Below are 19,594 nucleotides of genomic sequence, written 5' to 3'. Positions count from 1 at the left end.
CCAAAACAGTACAGCTGTGGGTCGTAAAACCAAGATGAGAAGAAAAAAACGCTGTATCGCTCTGTAACTAAATGTTACTAAATTAACTAACATTGCTAAATGTTAGTTATTTTCCATTTAGGCAGTGTTGTCCAGCAGCGCGCTGTATTTGCTGACCATCTGGTTTGTCTGAACAATGAGTGACATCTCCAAGCAACCAATTAGGAAGCTCCTCTGGCTGGTCAATAATTGTGCCTTGGAATTGTGCACCTGAGGATCAAAATGACTGAACCACCAACAAAAAAATAATGAAAGTAACACAAACGGTGGTTTCCATCCACTGGTCAAAGGGGAACCTCATTGGGTTACTATAGTTCTGGCCCCTGTGACATCATCATCCATGATCCAAAAGTGATTCTTCTCCAAACAGACTTTATTAATAACAAGCCTGACAACAGCTTCACATATAGCTAGAAATGTCCTCCTTTATTGACATAAAGTACCAGTAAGTTTCTCTCACGACTGACGTGTTTCTGACGATTACGCACTATACGTGCCCCCCCACGTCAGAAGCGCACCCAAAAAAACCTTCTCCTTAGTTATTTATAAAATCTTTTCTTGTCCCGGAGTTAAAATAAAAAAGGGGGTCGCAGAAGAAAAAAAAAAGGGGGGGGGGGGGAACGAGAGGAAGGCAGCCTCATTCTCATCCATCTCTCCCTCTCCTCTATTATTCATCAGCCTCCTCTCATCCCTCGCTCAACATGCTGATGGAGGATAAAATAGGTCAGAGGGAGAGGATGGTGCTCGCAATGGTGACTGATGTCTTTCTTGACACGACGCACACTCGTCCCCTCCTCCTTTTCCCTCCTCTGCCGTCGCCCCATCTTCTTCACTCTCTCTCTCTCTACCTCCTCCCCTCACATCCCCCTCTCATCACTTGAAGATCCCTGAACGCTGTCGTTCCTCCGCCGCTCATCTCACCTGCCTCTCTCTTCCTGCCCCCCCCTCCCCTCCCATGATTGTTGTAGAGGAGTACAACTCAAGACAAACGGCATGTGTTGCTGCCAGCCATCAGCAGGGGGGGCACATCAAACCATGATATCATTATGAATCAGTTATAGGGAACTTGACAGCTTGGCCCGAATGATGGAAAAGAGGACCAGTTTAAAGCGTCACAGTTAAATCAGAGGGAACTACAGAAATGCCAGGTCATGGTTTGATTTTCAGCTTTGGGCTACTTTTCCATATACTTTCTGCTCAAACCTCCAATAAAACTTCCAATTTCAGGTGGGGCTTCTTAAGCACTCGCCCTGCTGTGACTGAATGCACTGACAAAAACGTCCACCAGATGGAGGCAAACCCAATCTAGAAATACATATGCACATGGTACATTATACATATTGGATTATTTTCAAACATATTTGGGAAATGTATCGTATTTTCAGTTGCGTCTTCACTTTGAATTACCTCTTGTAGAAGTAAACAACTTTTGGTTACATGGGAACAAAGTTATTACCACTGGGCCTTGAAGCTGCACTAGTCAATATTATATTATCGATGATCAAATGAGTAATGTGTAACTGTACAACAAACCTAAAGAGAGTTAAAACCCAACCGTGCAGTTCATCAACTGCAGCCAAAGTTAGCAGCTAGCTGGTGGACATACAGACCGAGCTAACAGCAGAGTGAATACTGGACTTACATTCGTCAAGCGGCTGGAAACACAAGTCCAAATGAATGCTGATGTTGCTCTGTATCTGCAGGGTGTGTGAACAGGCGGCTGTTTGCCAACACACTCACAATATTAACTTTACACGATAATATCTCAACGTTGTGTTTGGGGCCTGTTGTGCTGCCACCAAGTGGACAAAAAAGAAAGCAGGTTTGCGTCTCGACGAGCCGCAGCTTGTAGCTGGTTCGTTACACGGCTCTCTGCACTTCTGTGACATCACCGATTGGATCGTAAACAGCAACCCCTCTTATTTTAAGAGGGGGTGGATGGGGTCTGTGGATGGGGGCAGCAGCAAAACCTATTTTAGACAGCTAAAAAAAAAAAAAATAATCAATTTAAGTGTGCACTATTTTTAGAATATTTTCAGCGCTTTACTTTGCCAGCAGGGAATTGAAGCCATTATATCAATCTGTGTTTCCTTCAAAGCCGCAAGACTCCATTAACAGTATTTTTACCTCGCAAGACACTTGCTGGTCTACGGCCGTGACCTGCGAGGTAAGAGTTACTGGGTTTTTATTACTAAAGAGAGCACAGAACTTGGAGAGGACTGTCTGACGGCAAGCTAAAGCAGTTAAACTCTAAATCTAGCGTACACTACAGCTGAAACTGCTTTCTTTAGTTGGTGCACAGCAGTGCATGCTTTGCTCCCGTGCTGGTCCTCCTGTCGGTTTCTCCAGACTGGGGCAGTGCTGACTACCATCTTCTGAAGGTAAAACACGGACTATGGATAAGTGCCACATAAAATATGAACTAATGTTGAAAATCATCTAATATAAGTTATGAGTTATTTTATTCAAAATGAATGAAACCACAATCTTCGATCTAATGTAACGATAAATTCATAAACAGAAAACAGTCCATGTGTTAACATTTTATTTGATCAGTGGGAGAAAACTAAATGTTTTTGTTTTCAGTTTTTAACGTCATTAAAAAAAAAAATCAATTTGCATTACTGAATATTTGCAGCACAAAGGACATGTTTTAAAAAAGGTAATTTTAAGACACTATTTTACACACACACACACACACACACACACACACACACACACACACACACACACACACACACGTATCCCACTATTGGTCTTCAAAGAAGACTTTGGCCATGGCGAGGGCGACCTTGGTGACCTTCTTGTCCTTGGCGTCGGGGCCCATGTTGACCCGTGCCAGTCCGATCCAGTACTGCGCCGTGCGGGTCTGGTAGTCCGTCACCGTCTCTCCCTCCTGCACTGCGGGGTGCTCCTCTTCATCTGCAAACACACACGTTTAGAGAGGTTAAATACGTTGGTCCTGGTTCCATTTACTTGAGAACAGCTTGTAGCTGGTTTCTTGCCAAATCAAACATCTTTAAAAAAGGAGCCAATCTGCTCCAAATCTCCCAATATATAACTCTCATTAAGACACTACAAGTACTACTGTGTGTACTAATGTGTTTTCTGGTTCGGGAGGAGCTTCGTCAAATCTGAGAAAAATAATCCATTAATGAGGAATATTTCACCCACAAGATGACCATTTGTTTAAATATTGGTAAATACGGTAAACTAAGATGGTTTACGTTATACGCACAACATCAGCATGTTGATGTTGTGATGGTATTATATATTAGCATTTAGCATCACTGCATTTTCATTTGCAATGAGCTGATAACAGCCAATATACTGATGTGGCCCATTAAGACTGAAGATGTTGGTTTCTATTGAAATCTACATTCAGCATCTAGAGTCCATTGACATCATACCAGCTTTCATATAGGAGATGCTTTCTCGTGTGTTTGTGAGGTTAGTTTACCTCATATAAGGTATTTTATTATTATTATATTATACCTTAAATATCAAGCATCCTGATCTGCATACTGTACTTGTTGCTCGTTATAAATAGCATGAAGGGAAAAATAAAGACAAAGATAATTATAAGACAGTGAAAGAGAGGAATAATCCCTTGCCATCCTCATCCTCGCTCTCCTCTTCGGACTCCTCCTCCTCCTCCTCCTCCTCCTCTGCTCCTTTTGCCTCCTTCTCCTCTTCTGCTCCTTCTGCTCCTTTTGCCTCCTCCTTCTCCTCTTCTGCTCCTTTCGCCGCCTCCTCCTTCTCCTCTTCATCTTCCTCCTCTGACTCAGACTCCTCCAGCCACTCCTGTGTCTCTGTGGAGAAAACAAAAAAACATAAATCTAAATGAAAGCTCACAGAGTTCCCTGCCGTCGTATCATCCTCCAGCTCTATATATTCAAACGAGACAAATCAGCACACTGGCTGCTTTACATTTCATATCATATTTTTTGTAATCTACGTGTGTTATTTCACTCATGTGTTCTTGACTTGTCTTTCTTTTCACTCACTTGGGTCCATTTCCACCAGAACCTCCCACTGGTCCATCTTGTTGAGGTCCAGAGAGTAGAAGTCGTTCAGGGTGAACTGGCGGTCGCCGACCTCGAACATCCCTCCGTACAGGAAGAGCTTTCCCTGACGCACCGTTGCCATGGCGCTGGACCTCGCGCAGGGCTCCACCAGGGGGGCCGAGGCTGAAAAAACAAAACAAAGCCCGTGATTGTCCAACCTATCGATATTTTCTCACACCTTAAATGTGTTTAGTGTGCGAGTGTAATCTTGCCATCGCCCTCCTCCTCCTCTTCTTCCTCTTCATCATCCTCGTCCTCCTCCTGAGCTCCAGGGATCACTTCCTTGATGGTCATCACTGTGCCGTCCTCGGTGACAATCTCCTTGATGACCTCAGTGGGTCCTTGCGGTGCCCCCTCCTCCTCCTCCTTCCCGTCTGCTCCCTCCCCCTCTGCTCCACCCTTCTTCCCCCGTCTCCGTTTCTTCTTCTCCGACTTGTTTCCCTGGAAACAAAAGGATAAACAAGTGGAAGCATCGACACCCTGCAGTTGACCGGCAGTTCCCTTGAGAGGGGATGGTTCCAATCAGTAATGAGGACTTTGATGGAAATGATTAATCCATTTTAAAAAGTGGTCGGCTATTCATAGTTGTGCGGATCCAGGCCGCAGGCCTCTCATTCATTTGAATGAGGCCGGTCCAGCAGCGCAGCGGGGATGCCACCGGAGGAGGCTCCATCATCCGGCAAAAAAGAGTTTCAACGCAACATCATACGGTAATGCCCCGCGTTGGCCGATCACGTACATGCACGAGCACATTCCTAGTAGATTACTCGGTAACATTTCTACTGTTAACCTTGTAATCGGTGCAACGAAAGGTCACCGGTTTGAAGCTTTTAAAGAGCGTTTTAAAGTCCAAAAGTATATATTTTTTAAAGTTGATGTGATCATTTGAATTTTTATCTAACGAAATATAGATTAAATATTGTATATCATATCCTTTCATCCAAACACTGATCTAGCGGCTCCTTGTGTCTTACCCTGAGCAGGCCGGGGAACCAGCGGCTCTTCACCGTGTCATACAGGTAGAGGTCGTTGTAGAAGTCGCCCTCCAGCGTCTCCTCCTCTTCCTCGTCGCAAACCCCGCCGAACAGCACCGCCCGCCCCGCCGGGCCCGCCGACCCCGAGAAACCAGAGCGGGGAGTGGGCTTGTTCCCAGAGGGGCTCACCCTGGACCACGACCACTTCTCTGCAGGACGGGGGGGAATCAGTGGAAGATCAGCAAACAAGCAAAGAAGCTGAATGATTTTGATTATTTCGTGACCTTAAGTGTTTGTGTACCTTGGCCTTCTTTACCCTCTCGCTTGAGAAGGAACATGTCGGAGTGGATGGTCCCCTTCTCTACGTCCTTCTTGACTCGCTAAATAAAAACGCACACAATCAGGCAGATCACAAAACGTAATGCATTATCAATACGGGGGAGAGCCACACACACACATACACACACACTCACCACTTTGGAGTATCCCCCGTAGATGACGACGCCCATGCCGTCGGGCGTGGAGGTCATCTGAGAGGCGGAGCGTGGGGAGGGGGCGGAGCCTGATGGAGCGAGGCGTGACCAGGAGAAGGTGTCCAGGGAGAAGGAGTAGATGTCGTTGTAGTAGATAAAATCCCTGCAGGCGGAGGAGAGGAACGGGCTGAAACTAAATCACAACTTTGAGACATTTAAGAGCTCGAGGACTGTCGACTTTATCGCAGATTGCGAAGAGATTGCTGATTAGATGTCGGTCTCAAACTCAAAATAAAATTTTTTATCTCAACCAAAATGGAAATGAAATGGATTCTCTGGCTCTGTTAACATAAATTGCACTTAAATAAATAAGAATCTTTTGTCAGAAGGGGATATAGAGTCATTTATTCCTTCACAGAGAACTTCCTGCCAATCACTTTCAGTTTGTTTACAAAAACACATTCGATGAGATAGAAGCAGCAACAACACGTCGCTCTCATTCAGCTCAAACCCAAAATGTCCCAACGTCAGAGCTGTGAGAGACAAGCTGATAACATAAAAATATTGAGCTCATGGCCAGATATGATACGATAAGTTGAGAATTCAATGCTCATTCACAGAATGATGTTGTAACTTATTACATGCGATGTGTTTACCAGAAGAGATAAAACTGATCTCTGTGAGTTTGTTTGTTTGTAGAATGAACAGGGTTTACAATAAGCCGTCTCCACTCTCCCATTAACGGGTGTGAAGGAAGTAATGACGTAATGGAACACGTTACCCGTTCTCCGTCCACTCCATTACAGACACACTGTCCTCGTTTGATCACTCGGTAACGCTCTGCCTACCTGTTGCTCTCGTGGAAACCTCCAAACACCAGCAGCTGTTTCTTGCTGAGGACCATGCGGTGGCCGCTGCGACCCGGTGGACCACCAGGCACCCTGGGGAGGAAAAAAGAAAAAAAGAAAAAAAACTGAAATCACTTCGGATCGCTGATGCCTGCAAAGTGAAACACCCACAACACCGTGTGGGACTTTTTAAAATCGAGCTTTTGATTTTATGGAGCTGTTAACTTGTTTTGTTTTTTTTATTACCCAAGCAATCAACTCATCTATCCACTGATAAGACTCACATTACAGGATGGAATGAACTCATTACGATGAAATAGTATTGCTGGTCACCCTCAGGTCCCTGTTTAAACGTTCATTCTGCCGATCATTACTCCCATTTACAACACCCGCCCCCCCCCCCCCGGTTCATCCTCACGTCTTGTTTGTACGGCCCTCTACACTCACTTGATGTTCTCCCACGTGTGCGTGGCCAGGTGCAGCACCCAGAGGTCCTTGTAGTGGTAGAACTGCTCCCCGTTTGGAGAGGCGAACTCTCCCCCAAACACCCAGAGCTGACCCCCACCCTGGGGAACTACCACCGCCTGAGAGGAGGGAAGGGAGGGAGGGAGGGAGAAAAGGAGGGGAGGGAGAGGGGTGCATGAACAGAGCGAGATAAAGAGGTTTGATGTCCTCAGATTGAATTAGTTGTCTTGCAACATAATAGTCGTGATGACGTTGCCGATAAGTTTCCTCAACTGCCGTCTGCCCTCTTGTGGTTTAATCGGAGAATCACATCAAATAAAGGACTTCAAATAGTGTTGCGGTGGATTAAGCAGCACTACAAGGGTCTATCAAATTTAGCTGCATACCTGTCATTTGATTTATATCAGTCAACACGCCTCTGCTCATGTGGAAGTAACTAAAACTGTTGCTGAGAATCAGATCAGACACAACAAAGCTGAGAGCTCACACAGGGAGAGGGCCAGACAGCGAGCAGCACAGGAGGATCTGGGATCCTCGTACCTGGTGAGAGCAGCGAGGCGGAGGAGGGTTGGGGATGTCTGATTTCACCCAGCTGTTCTTCTTGATGCTGTAGAAAAACAGATCGTTGTACAGGTACGTCTGCCAAAAAACAAACAAAAAAAAAAAAACGGGTTTTAGATGAGGATTTATTAATAATTTGGCAAAAATCAAAGCATGCGAGCTTCCTGCTCATTCAGTCATTAAAGAGGATTTTCCGCTACCTTCTTTCCGTTGAAGAATTCTCCTCCAAACAGGATGAGTTCATCTTTCTCCGGATGGCCAGAGAGAGACGCACTCAATCTGAAAAAACACAAAAAGACATCAGAGACCTGAAGGGCTCGGTTTAAAACGGAGTCAGCTCAGTTGGCCCGGCGTCGGTGAGATTGGTTTGTGGGGTGAAAGAGGCCAATGGAACCAACCACAAGATTTTGTGACAGCAGCTGTGTGATTTTAGCCTTAAAACTACAAAGAAATTTGGTCTGGAACAAATTAATAAAAAATAATAATAATTAAAGGCTACAAGTCAATCGGTGTGCTCCAGTTCCTTCGTCCCTCTGGATGGTAAATCTAACTGCTAAACATCAGCAGTTTAGCATAACAACACCACCAGTATAGCAGACCTGCAGCAACAGCAACCTCCTTTTAAAGCTCAACTAGATTGGGCGGTGTGGAAAACTCATGAAACTCTTCAACAACTCTGTGGTAGAGTCAGTTATCACACTTCCCATTATTACTTGGTTTGGTTGGCACATGGGTTCACCGCCAATGTTCCCAGGGGGTGTGTGTGTGTGTGTGTATCGCTTGATATAAACTAACACAGTAAGTGATGGACGATAAAAACGCAGTATGAATGGTAAGAATATGTTCAGCCAATGTGGAAATATAGACGTCAACAGTCGAGACTGTAAATGCGAGACAAGTTGTCCCGATGGGGACACAGTGAAGTTGAACTTGAAGGTGAGCGGCGCGGTCCTTCACCTCGCTGATGGAGGTGGACATGTTGTCTCTACTACTATGGTCTTCTTTGAATCCAGATTCTGAAACTCAGCAATCAGAGCCTCCAAATCCTCCTGGAGACAGAGAAGGATGAAAAGTAATGAGAACAAAACCGGATAAACGTAAACAAAAGATATTAGAGATATGTTGAGGGTCCTAGTAATATTGCTCATGTTATTAGTAACATTGCTAGTCCTAATAACAAACAGTTGTTACCTGCCACTGATTTAGACTGTAGTTAGCATTTGTGGTAAACTATGCAGTTAGTTAGCAGACCTGAGCTAACGCTAGCTAACGTCATTTTCACAATATATTAGCATTATCATTTGTACAAAGAGTACACATATTAACGTAGTGTTAATAGTTCAGCCCATATTAACATTAACGTTACCTCCTCTCGTTTGGACCTCTTTGAAACTTTCTTCTCCATCTTGGCAGCTGTCTTCTCCGCTCCCTTCACCTTCTTTTCTTTCTTGCTTTTTTTGCCCATGACTGTCGTGGTGCACTGATGTTATATTTCGGGGGGTTGTATCTCTCGTTTTCAATGAGGTCGGTGTCACGTGGAAATCCAAACAAACTCGCATGCCGAGCGCCGATGCCTTTCCTCTGGCAAGTGACATTCACTTCCTGCAACAGACTTAAGCTCAGTGTGGACGTGTAACAGCGCCCTCTAGTGTGGCGGAGGACACTGGTGGCCTCAGCAAAAAACACTCTAAAGTACCCTTTGAATGCTCAAAATGGGCAAAATGTATACATATGTATGGTGTAAAAAAAGAATTAAATAATAAAGTGACCGCTATGGTGTCTTTCCTGTAGAGAAAATAATTTGCCATTGTTGAGCCTGCAATATAGTGGCTGGCTAAGTAATTAAATACTCTTCAATGTCAGTGGGTGGCAGTAGGTAGCGCAATAATGACCTTGTTAATTTAAGACAGTATAATTAAATGATGGGAGAGGTTGCAGTGACAAGACGAACAGCGATGGAGAAATATTTAAAAATGAAAAATGCAGACTCTGAAGTGGGCCCTGGACAACAAAACTAAAACCAGAGAGAGAGACAGAGTTCTTGAGGAAGAGCTTCGTGTGCCTTTCTTCAGTTTCTGCTAGGATATCAGCTTTGTGTTCATCTAAACAGGCCCAGGTTTCACACTGAGTAAGGATCCACAAATTGAGAGACTTGCCATTAAATTGTCAGCATATATGCTCTATTATGCTACAATGTGTCATTTTATAACTTTTTTGTTTTTTTGTGTACCGCGTAAAAATGTACCGCGGCTCAGGAAAGGTTGAAAAACACTGCTGGGGGCTTAAGTAACTGCCATGATGATGATGGTGATGATAATGATTAGGATGATAACAACAACAATGATTGGCGGTAGCATTTACACACTCCGTGTTACCTCTGTCTGCATGTTTGAATACACATGCCCTTTTATCTTCAGTGTGTGTGGAATGTCACAGAGAGAAACCACAAGTGCTATAATAAGCAGGAAAGTATCTTGACACCTTTATATGGCATGTGTTTGTCACTCAAACCCCTCTGGGCACGCCCTGCAGGCCCACAGCAGCAGTCATCTCTCCTGTAAACTAAAGCTGCAACGTTAAACAATATTAATTCTCAGCTATAATGTGATGCTTTGATGCTGAAAGTCAGGTAATCTCTTTTTCTCAAAGATGGCTTAAACACCCGTGGATGACGGTGCTTATTATAAACAGAAGATACTAGTTGTGTGTTGCTTTGGTCATTCAAAACCTTTACAGTTAAACTTAAACTGCAGCATTACAATAGCACGGCAACTTCCGGGCACATTGTGTTAGTCTCCTTTGATAATGAGAGGTTTAGAAATATTTTAGTGCCTGACACTCAAATAGATAAAATGTCCAATTAAAGCGATGCCTCAATTATTGCTAACGATATCTGGAGGGAGGCTCTCTTTACAGATATATATTGCCAACTGCAGAATTTTAATTTGGCAGTCAAATGATCAAACAAGATTGCTTGCTTTACTATATATTGCTTTCACCATATCAGTGTCTCATCTATGCCTCCCGCTCATTTTGAATGGATCGGCCCTCTCTGGTTAAATGGAGGTCTTATCCTTCATCTAATTATTTCATATCTGTTCACGGTTATTAAAAATGGAGGAGACGATGTTTAGAAATGACCTATGAATTCATCAAGGCCAGTCTCTGCTGTCTGCTCTTTCCAACCATCTGTCAGCATATTGTGATATTCATTTTCCTTCCCAGCATCTACAAACATTCACAAAAGCTCAGACACGCATGTACAAACACATCAATTATTCACAAAAGCTCAGACACGCATGTACAAACACATCAATTGACCACACACACACACACACACACACACACACACACACACACACACACACACACACACACACACACACACACACACACACACACACACACACACACACACACACACACACACACACACACACACACACACACACACACACACACACACACACACACACACACACACACACACACACACACAACTGCTATGCCCACAACTCACTCCTGACTGCTAACCTTTGGTGCTTTTCTGAGGCGCAACATGGTATGTACCACTGTGTGTGTGTTGGTACAGATCATGTCAAGCAAATAATTGGCATGATGAACTACAAAATCCCATCGTAGCCTATATGTGTGTTCCAAATAAGAAAAGCCCTCTCCTTCCTGGGAGCCAGACACACTAAAACATTTCGTTGGAGTCATGTGGGGATCCATGAGACAGGGGCCCATGAGCAATGTTGGTTCCCAGATGATAGTTCTAGTGACCAGTCTGCAGACTTACTGATATATGAAGGATGCATTTCCATGCCCTACAGGCAAATATGGGGCACACAAGCCCTTTGATGTATTAAACTGGCGTAGTTATGCAGATCAGCAGACATTGTGAATACAAGCTTCTGATGGCTAAAAATGCCATGCTATAAACAATTTGCTGTCTCCCGTGAACGGCGAATATTTGCAACAGATGCAGATGTTGCTTTTACTATCACTTACACTTACTATAGAAGGCACGTTATGATTTAAATGCAAGCAAAGAAAATTACTTCACTTGACTTCAGTTTTTGATTTTACTTGACTTGACGTAAATCGAGTTGACTTGACTTTAAATTTACTTGACTTGACTTAAATTGAGTTGGCTTAAATTGACAAGACATGAGTTGACTTGACTCAAATTGAATTGAATTGACATGATAAGACTTGACTTAAATTGACATGACATGACATGACGTAACATGACAAGACTTGACAACTTAAATCAGTTTGTTGATTTAATTTGTCGTGACTTGAATTGATTTGGCTGGTTTTGTGGTTCTTCAGCATGACTAGACAGTCGAGTCTTTGAATTGACATGACATGGGTTGACTAGTTTTGATTTGAAATGATTTGGCTTTGCATGGAATTAGTTTGACTTGACTGGATCTGATTCAAGTCGATTGAAGTTAACTTGACTTGACAACGCAGTTCAGTGAGCGAAAACATGGACATCTTCTCTGAACAAATGCTGTTTACTCCGATGAAGACGGAAGAACAGATGGCTGGCTTACACCTGTGCCCCTCTGCATCAATACACACACATGCACAAATGCTTTTGTGACTCAGCATCCTTGCGTCAATACTGCCCTCAGCACCGTGCCGTTTGCCTGTTAGCCTGAACGTCTGGTCGTGACTGATGCTGAGGGGAGAGAATAAAGGACCGAGATGATGAGATGAGCAGCGATGTTAAATACCTGAAAAGAGAAATTACCCAGGCTGTGATTATCAAGCTTTTGGAAACAGATGCTGTTGCTGCACACACACGAACGAGAGAGCAGGAATACACACACAATTTGTGTTCTTCGTTTCAGGTCATTATACTAAGGATTCTTACCAATATTATATTCCATTTCTGCCAATAGACCTCCCTAAATGGACACAAGTTGGTCCTTTAATGCATGAAACGTGTTGAGATCTCAGACTAAGCAAGAAAGCTATTAATTGTATTGATGTCTATGTATTGATGGCAGTCTCAGACAGCAAAGTAAGAATAGTGCAAATTAGAATAGTAATAGCAAAATAGCTCTGACTATTTTAATTAAAATTATGAAAGTACCATGAAATAATAGAATCTATTTGTGTAGAATATGTACTGACCGTGAAAACACATATGCCTCATAATTTCCACAAATTTTATAAAAATCAAGTCAGCAGCAAGACAAATACAAACAGAATGTGGAGGTGGTGTGTGTGTGTGTGTGTGTGTGTGTGTGTGTGTGTTTTCACATCTTCATCCTCTGTGCTCCTTTAAACCTCAGAAACAATAGAGAAAGACAAGCACAAGTAAACAGTGGCCGGTTGATCCCAGTGCACCACCCAGTGTGTGTGTCTGTGTCTTTGTGTGAGCCTCTATGCTCATGTGTACTCGGTATGTCCCAAGGAGCATGTAAACACTGCTACCAGTGTATGTATGTGTGTGTGTGTGTGTGTTAATGTAGGGAAGTGAAAATCAGAGCTCACACCTGTCTGTGTCCCCTGTCGTGAGGATATCGACTGTTTGTTGTTCTGTGGTCAGGTTTCCTCTCACACAGCCTTTATCTGCAGCATCACGGTGTGGGAAAAAGAAGAAATAGTTGAAGTTACCATGCATGAGGAACATTGAACTCGTTATGAAACATTGTTAATAAAATACTGATGCCTCTATTTGACCTTCATAAGTAAGAAAAATGTCTTTGTAGTTATTCTTAATGCCTGTTATCGATGCCAACTGGTTGGATTCCAGGCAAAATCAGACCTTCAGACCCAGATCCGGCTTTGCTGCCGCTGCCGACCTGCAGTTGGAGCTCCGGCAGGAGGTGGAGTGCTCTGCGCCCAGCAACAGCGTCTCCTCCTCTGACCAGGAGCAGAGCGTCACCTCGCTGCTGTGTCGGTCCCCGCTGGAAGCCAACACCGACACCACACTGTATTGCTGGGCCCACTAGAGAGAAAGGAGGCATGGGAGAACCAGAACCAGGACTAAGCGGGCCACACTGTCACACCCCGCTGTCATAAAATTAGAGGTTTTCTAAGAGGGCTCTGGTGCCTTAGAAACACTACCGCTTTTGTCCACAGGGACGGCCAAAATCAACACAATATGAAAGTTATCCACTAAACCTGACACAATCAGCAAACATTTATTTTGTTATTTTGTGAACAAGCTACATGTCATAGTACAACAGTAAAACAAAAATAGTAATATAAAATAGTATAAAACACATCTCTATCTTGTGTGTGTCCACCCTTTCTTTCTGTGTTAAATCAATGTGCTAAAATATGCTCAGTAAAAACATTGAGTCATATTTTTTTTTTAAACATTACTTATTATTATCATGTATATTGTGAGAAACATTTGTGGATCGCAGGGAACTCTTCTCCCTTCAAAAACGACTTGTCATCACAAAAAACATAGAGATCGTTTAGGCAGCTTTGAACAAGTCCCTCTAGAGACCACATCTCCATTCAGTCTGACCGTTGTAGCAAGTTTGTAATGTTTTACAAAAGTAAAAAGTATAAAGCAGTGGGTCAACAGTCCTGCAGCATATGTTGGCCTTCGTCTAATTCACAACTAGACCAACTGTTGGGTTGTGCAGCAGAGGTTTCATTAATCGACTCACCCTGAAGAAGAGGCCAGTCTTCACAGCATCGGTGACCCCGCTGGCAGTTTTTTCTATGTTTATAGTAAGCACATGATGCTCACATGCAACTAAAAAAATGTTCCTCGAAAAGGGCATTGCCCACCGCGGCACCAAAAGCCTTTAGACCTCACGGTCTTATCTAAACCTCTTATCTAAACCTCCATCCAAACGTGCGGTTAGCTTGGTGTGAATGATCCGGTCGGCCTGACTTTAAACACTCAGCGGTCTCAGCATACATACATCTTGGTCTGCTGTGACTCAGTGAGGAATGTCTTAACATCGGTGAGCTGTCAGGAGTTCATTCGTTTGTACGCTGCGTTCCGTTGGCTCACGCCCGCTCACTCTCACCTGCCAGAAACACACCTTAAAGTTCTTTGCACAAAAAGAAAAAACAGTAGAGCGGGACGGACAGAGTGTGTGATCGTTGGGGTGATAATCATGATTGTAAGTCCTGGTTTGGAATAGAAAACAAACGTCTGATGGTTTCTATCAGACGTGCCAAACCAGACAACCGTCAGTCACACGTGGTCTAGTGTGTATCACAGTTCAACATCAGCTGAGCTGGAGTTTAAGGGCTCAGATACGTAACAAAGGTATGGAAAGCAACCACCACTTTGTAAGATGTTTTGAACTACTGGACAAGGGACATCACAGGATCAATTGTAAAAGATCCCCACAGCTAAGGATGTCCTGGAAACATCTGCAGTACATGTTCATTCAACTTCCTCAGCATGTTTTCTTTGTAATGAAAGGGAAGGCATTCCTCTTTGTTACACCCATCAAAGAACCAATACAACAGCAGGCCTGTGTCAACAGATTCAACTCAATCCAAGATTGGTTGAGAAAAACAAAGATGAATTTGTCTGGCATTCTCTCAGAATGTGTTGATTAAAAAAAAAGAGGAATCCAGATGTTGATATCCACGTTTTATCTCCTACTAACAAAGACTATATAACAGACAATGTAAGTTAAATAATCCAATAACGACTCAAGCCTGGATCCATGAAAAGAAATCCAGTTAATTCCTAAATAATGAGTGTTGCATTGTAGCCAGTCAAACAAAGCACTCACACACATGGAGCAGGTGTTCCTCCAACAACTCACACGTGCATCTCTTCGGAGGGGAACCCTGTCTGCTGGCTCTCCGCCCTGAGAAAAGACAGGAACTTCAGGCCTCTCTGTGAAATGTTGCAGCAACCTGCAGAAGCCTCCACTACACTGCAATTTCCTAAAACACTCTTTCAGAGTAAGATTGTGGCTGTTATGTAGTCTCAAATGTTTGCGCTCGAGTCCCAAGTCAAGTGTCAAGTCCAGGGGTGGGCAAACTTTTTGGCTCGGGGGCCACATTGAGTTTTAAAATTTGACAGACGGGCCGGGCCAGTAGCAGATGAATGGAGTGTTTGTGTGAACTAATATAAATTACAAGTAAAAGTAACTTACATTTAATTTCAGTGGGAACAGTGTTGTTGGTCACCCTTTTTAACCAGTGCATCAACGTTTGGTGTTTGGTTGTGGTAATTCTCAGAACAGATCTGAGGTGTTCATCAGTTAACTGGGATCTTACACAGTATTTTTTATCGCATTAATGCATATTTTATCGTGCACTTACTTATTAAGCAGTCATTTTTGACACAGTGTTTTTAGTGTAAAGGTTAATGACTGTGGTCTTTTTAGCAGTTTGATTATTTGAAGGGATGATGCAAATATTTGACTTTCACAAATAACATTATCAGAGTTCTGCTCTGTAATGTCTTTCCTTGTCTCTCCCCCCTGTGTCACGGTGTGGGTACATCTTACTGGAGTCAGGAAACGTATCAGAATACCCTTATTTTATTGGCTAAACTGCATCACGTGACGTGATTTACAACGCATTGGTCTGTGTTTTTCCTGCACCGCTGAACAAGTGCCGTAAATGCTGGAAAGGAGCGTGAATAACTCCGCTGCATAAAGCAAAGTCCCGCGACCCACTGAAAACGGGTCCGCGACGAACCACCAGTTGAGAATCACTGGTGTGCAGGATCGTGACGAGCGGTGAACAGCTGTTTGTGTGGCGTGTCTTCAGTCTCTTCCTGTTTCCTTCACCTACATTCCCCTGGGTCCTAAGCCCCTCCATGTACAGCTTCTTATCACCCTCTATGTACCAACGTACATTTATAACAAATATCACACATATTACACGGTAATCAGCGTTGCATATGTGTCAAACTCTATCGGTGCATCTCCGGTCTCTTTGTTCATCCTGCATCGCTCTGTTCTGTTCTTTAATGTAACGTAACTGGAGCGACGGAGCCTCTCCCAGCTGTTAGCAGACTGTTGTGCTAGCAGGCTCGCGAGTGAGCTGTACCCAGCATGCAGTTCGGCGGTGAAATTTTATAAATGTACAATTATTAGTGTTACAAATTGTTTATGTGTCACAGACTGTTGTGCTGTGGTGTTTTGCTCTGTTAAAGAGCGTTAGTTGTGGGTTGTTAATTGTTGTGGTATAAAGTTATGACCATGACTAGGCGTCCCTCTCAATACATATAAGAGAACTAGCGCTGACCGCTATTGGCAAAGAATACATTTAGCTGCCTGTTGAAAGCAGACAGCAGTTGTTTCGGCTATGCACCGGTATAATGGTGTGTGAAGAATTCATATCATACTGGAAATTAAAACAGGTATACTGCCCAGCCATAGTCTTTATTATAGTTCGGACAATGGTCTACCAATATTTGACGGGCCGGATCCGGCCCGCGGGCCGTAGTTTGCCCATGCCTGGTCAAGTCCCTTACGTTGGGTCATAATGCGCTCCTCACCAAATGTAATGCCACTTCAACATCAGAGTAGTTATATAGTAAATTAGCAAAAATCATGAATGCCTGATAAAATTGGAAGGAGACATATGTTTCTAAAATGTTACATTTCTACATAAGAACCTGTGGAGCTAACATTAGCAGAGCACCATAGCGCGTCATTAACTAGCGCTTGCACTTCTAAGTTACGCTCGAGGTATACTGAATGTATACACACGCTGCTATTGCGTTTAATGATTGTAACAGTGAATAAAGACCTACCCGGCTATACAGGAACAGTGTTGTTCCTTACGTTTATTGTCTTCTGTCTCGATCGCCAGGTGATGTGGTGGTTCACTTTAGCTTCTACTTTATCTTTTTAACCTGTTGTCTCTGCTGAATAAGTTTGACATCCTTCATATATCTTTCAAACACATATTGTAGACTCTCGCTAAAAAAAAACACTAATTTCTTTACCCAGATAATACTTCTTCAGGCAGTGCAGTTAGTGACAGTGTGGGCTCCATAGTAACATAGCTCTGACAGCTTGACTGATTAGCAGAGGGGGTGCAGGGCTTAGCGAAGGGTCAATAGTAATCTCCAGCATCGCTACTAAATGGCCGAATAGAAAGAACGGATCACAAACAGTGATGCTGAAACTGTTGACTTTGTCCAAATACAAGTTAAAAAACCTTAGTTAGTCTATGATGAAGTTGCGTCTTTGTGTTGTTCGAGGTTCAGCCTTCCTGTCCTCATACCTCTTTAGCCCGAGCGAGCCCCATTTGGGGTTCGAGTACCGGTACCGAGGTTCCGAATGGACTCTTCATCAAATAATATGAAAAATGGTCCAGATATGTAAAATATCAAAAACAAAAAAAAAGAAAGTCCGAGCAAAATCATCATGCAAGCCAATTATACACAGTATACACAAACTAATTCAATACACTAGAAGATTTATCACAATATATCAGGATTTTTCTGCAAAAAATCCGTCAACTATGCAGCAGAAATTCATATTTTATCACAAAGCCGGCAGCGAAAATGGCCGAAGGATACATGAATTCGCACGAGGGCTCGATACGGTGTCGACCCAGCGTGTCCAAATAGATCTCCGACAAAGCATTCAAAGGTCACAGGACAAACCCCAAGAAACCGCACACTGCTCTCGAGAAATAAAATTGAAAATCTACATACCTTTTGGCGATTTTCGTCCAGAAAAAAACAGTTATTCTATTGAAAGTTGCTGTAGTGCTGTGCTCCGTTTCCTGGTCTCTCTGCCTGCATTGAAATGAACGTGCTGTGACCTGGCATGCGAAAATGGCCCGCATTCTTCGCCTGGACCAACCTATTTTTCGCATGGGGGTCGAGCCCATATAACTAAATCCGCCAATCACAGGCCTTACAAATCCCACACACACACTGAGTCAGAGCAGGTTTTTTTCATGAATGACACTTATGACATCTGGAAATAACTGAACATGGCTGAAAATGATTGCAAACTGCTTTATTATGATGTATTGAACACTCTTAGTGATAAAGCAAGTGAATATATAGTTAATATGTAGTTATATAGTATATAAAATTAGAATAGAGCAGCGCAAAATCTGGTTCCAAAAATGAAAATTTGGCTTGAAATTCTGTACTCAGACCTCATTTATGCTGGCCTGCTAAGTAAAATTAGCTTGGACAGACCAGATACCTGTTGTGCTATGACTGTGGAGTGATTTTAGGGTTCAATCAGCATTATTTAAAAGAAAATGTTCAATAAATGCTTTTTTTTCAGGCGAACCTGGAACTTTTCAATTTGAGCTGTGCCATATGTGTATATGTTATTAACCAGTAACATATACACAATATTTACACATATCAGCACATCTCACAAGTGTTACCTGTATTATATAATTTTAAATGATTAAAATAGACCTTGTAGTTGCAGAAATAGACTCTCTTTAGTATGGGTATGCAATTTTCGAGCAGAGGCCTACAAATAGGGCTAGGGCTATAGAGGTTAACTTTACCATGAGGCTGTAAAACTGACCTCGGATCAGTCACCCGCTTCCAGCCCATGCTCTGAATACTTGAGAGGATTAGTTTGTTTGCTTCTATGAACATTCATCAGCTGTGTGTAATGTTTACCTCAGCAACCAGCCTAACAGGGTCCTGCTGATCAATGCGTTAAAAAGGGACTCTAAATGTGGAGTGGGGATTTGGGAATGTATTTACTTTAAAAAGATATGAGAGAAAAGCAGAGTGGTTGTATTTTGGTTCTGTCTTGATTTTTATTCTCCGGGATAAAAACATAAAGGACAAAGTTCATCCAAAGAACAAGAGGAAAGAAAGATAAAAGCAGCAGCATTTCAAGCTCTCATCACAGGTTTAGTCCGGTTTGAAAGCGATTGACTTCACAGCATCACTTCAAATGGTAAGTCAACAGTTATTTTTATCTGAAACTACAAAAGCAGCCATTGCACAAGTAAAAAGTTACTTTTACAAGTTTTTAAAAATTATCATGTTGTACTACAAAACTCATAATGGATGCGGAACAAGCAGCGTTTAGGCAGAAACCACAGTGCCATAGGGCTAGAGGAAAATGTCCCTGTCACAATCTGCGCAGTTCGAGTTCCAAGGCCTGGCATCACACATCCATTCAGTTACAACCTACAAGTGGGAGCAGAAATGGGATGCAGGAATTTGCGACTGCCTGCGAGTCTTTGATGGATGCTGAAGTACC

General features: G+C 43.0%; 1 protein-coding gene across 1 annotated transcript; it reads right to left on the bottom strand.

The window, feature by feature from the left end:
• Positions 1 to 2,567: 2,567 nt before the first annotated feature.
• klhdc4 (kelch domain containing 4) lies at positions 2,568 to 9,038 on the bottom strand. Its single transcript, XM_076106588.1, has 13 exons — positions 8,794 to 9,038; positions 8,385 to 8,476; positions 7,628 to 7,706; positions 7,407 to 7,505; positions 6,849 to 6,985; positions 6,402 to 6,494; positions 5,554 to 5,716; positions 5,382 to 5,460; positions 5,081 to 5,289; positions 4,319 to 4,547; positions 4,047 to 4,229; positions 3,654 to 3,851; positions 2,568 to 2,961 (listed from the first exon to the last, which is right to left on the bottom strand). The coding sequence occupies exons 1-13, from the start codon at positions 8,890 to 8,892 to the stop codon at positions 2,789 to 2,791; spliced, it is 1,833 nt and encodes a 610-aa protein (XP_075962703.1). The 5' UTR covers positions 8,893 to 9,038; the 3' UTR covers positions 2,568 to 2,788.
• Positions 9,039 to 19,594: the final 10,556 nt, after the last annotated feature.

The sequence above is a fragment of the Anarhichas minor genome, unplaced genomic scaffold (genome assembly GCF_050575085.1).
Source record: "Anarhichas minor isolate MPS153535 unplaced genomic scaffold, ASM5057508v1 ptg000034l, whole genome shotgun sequence".
NCBI classification, from domain to species: domain Eukaryota; kingdom Metazoa; phylum Chordata; class Actinopteri; order Perciformes; family Anarhichadidae; genus Anarhichas; species Anarhichas minor.
This window is presented reverse-complemented; position numbering and strand designations above follow the sequence as displayed.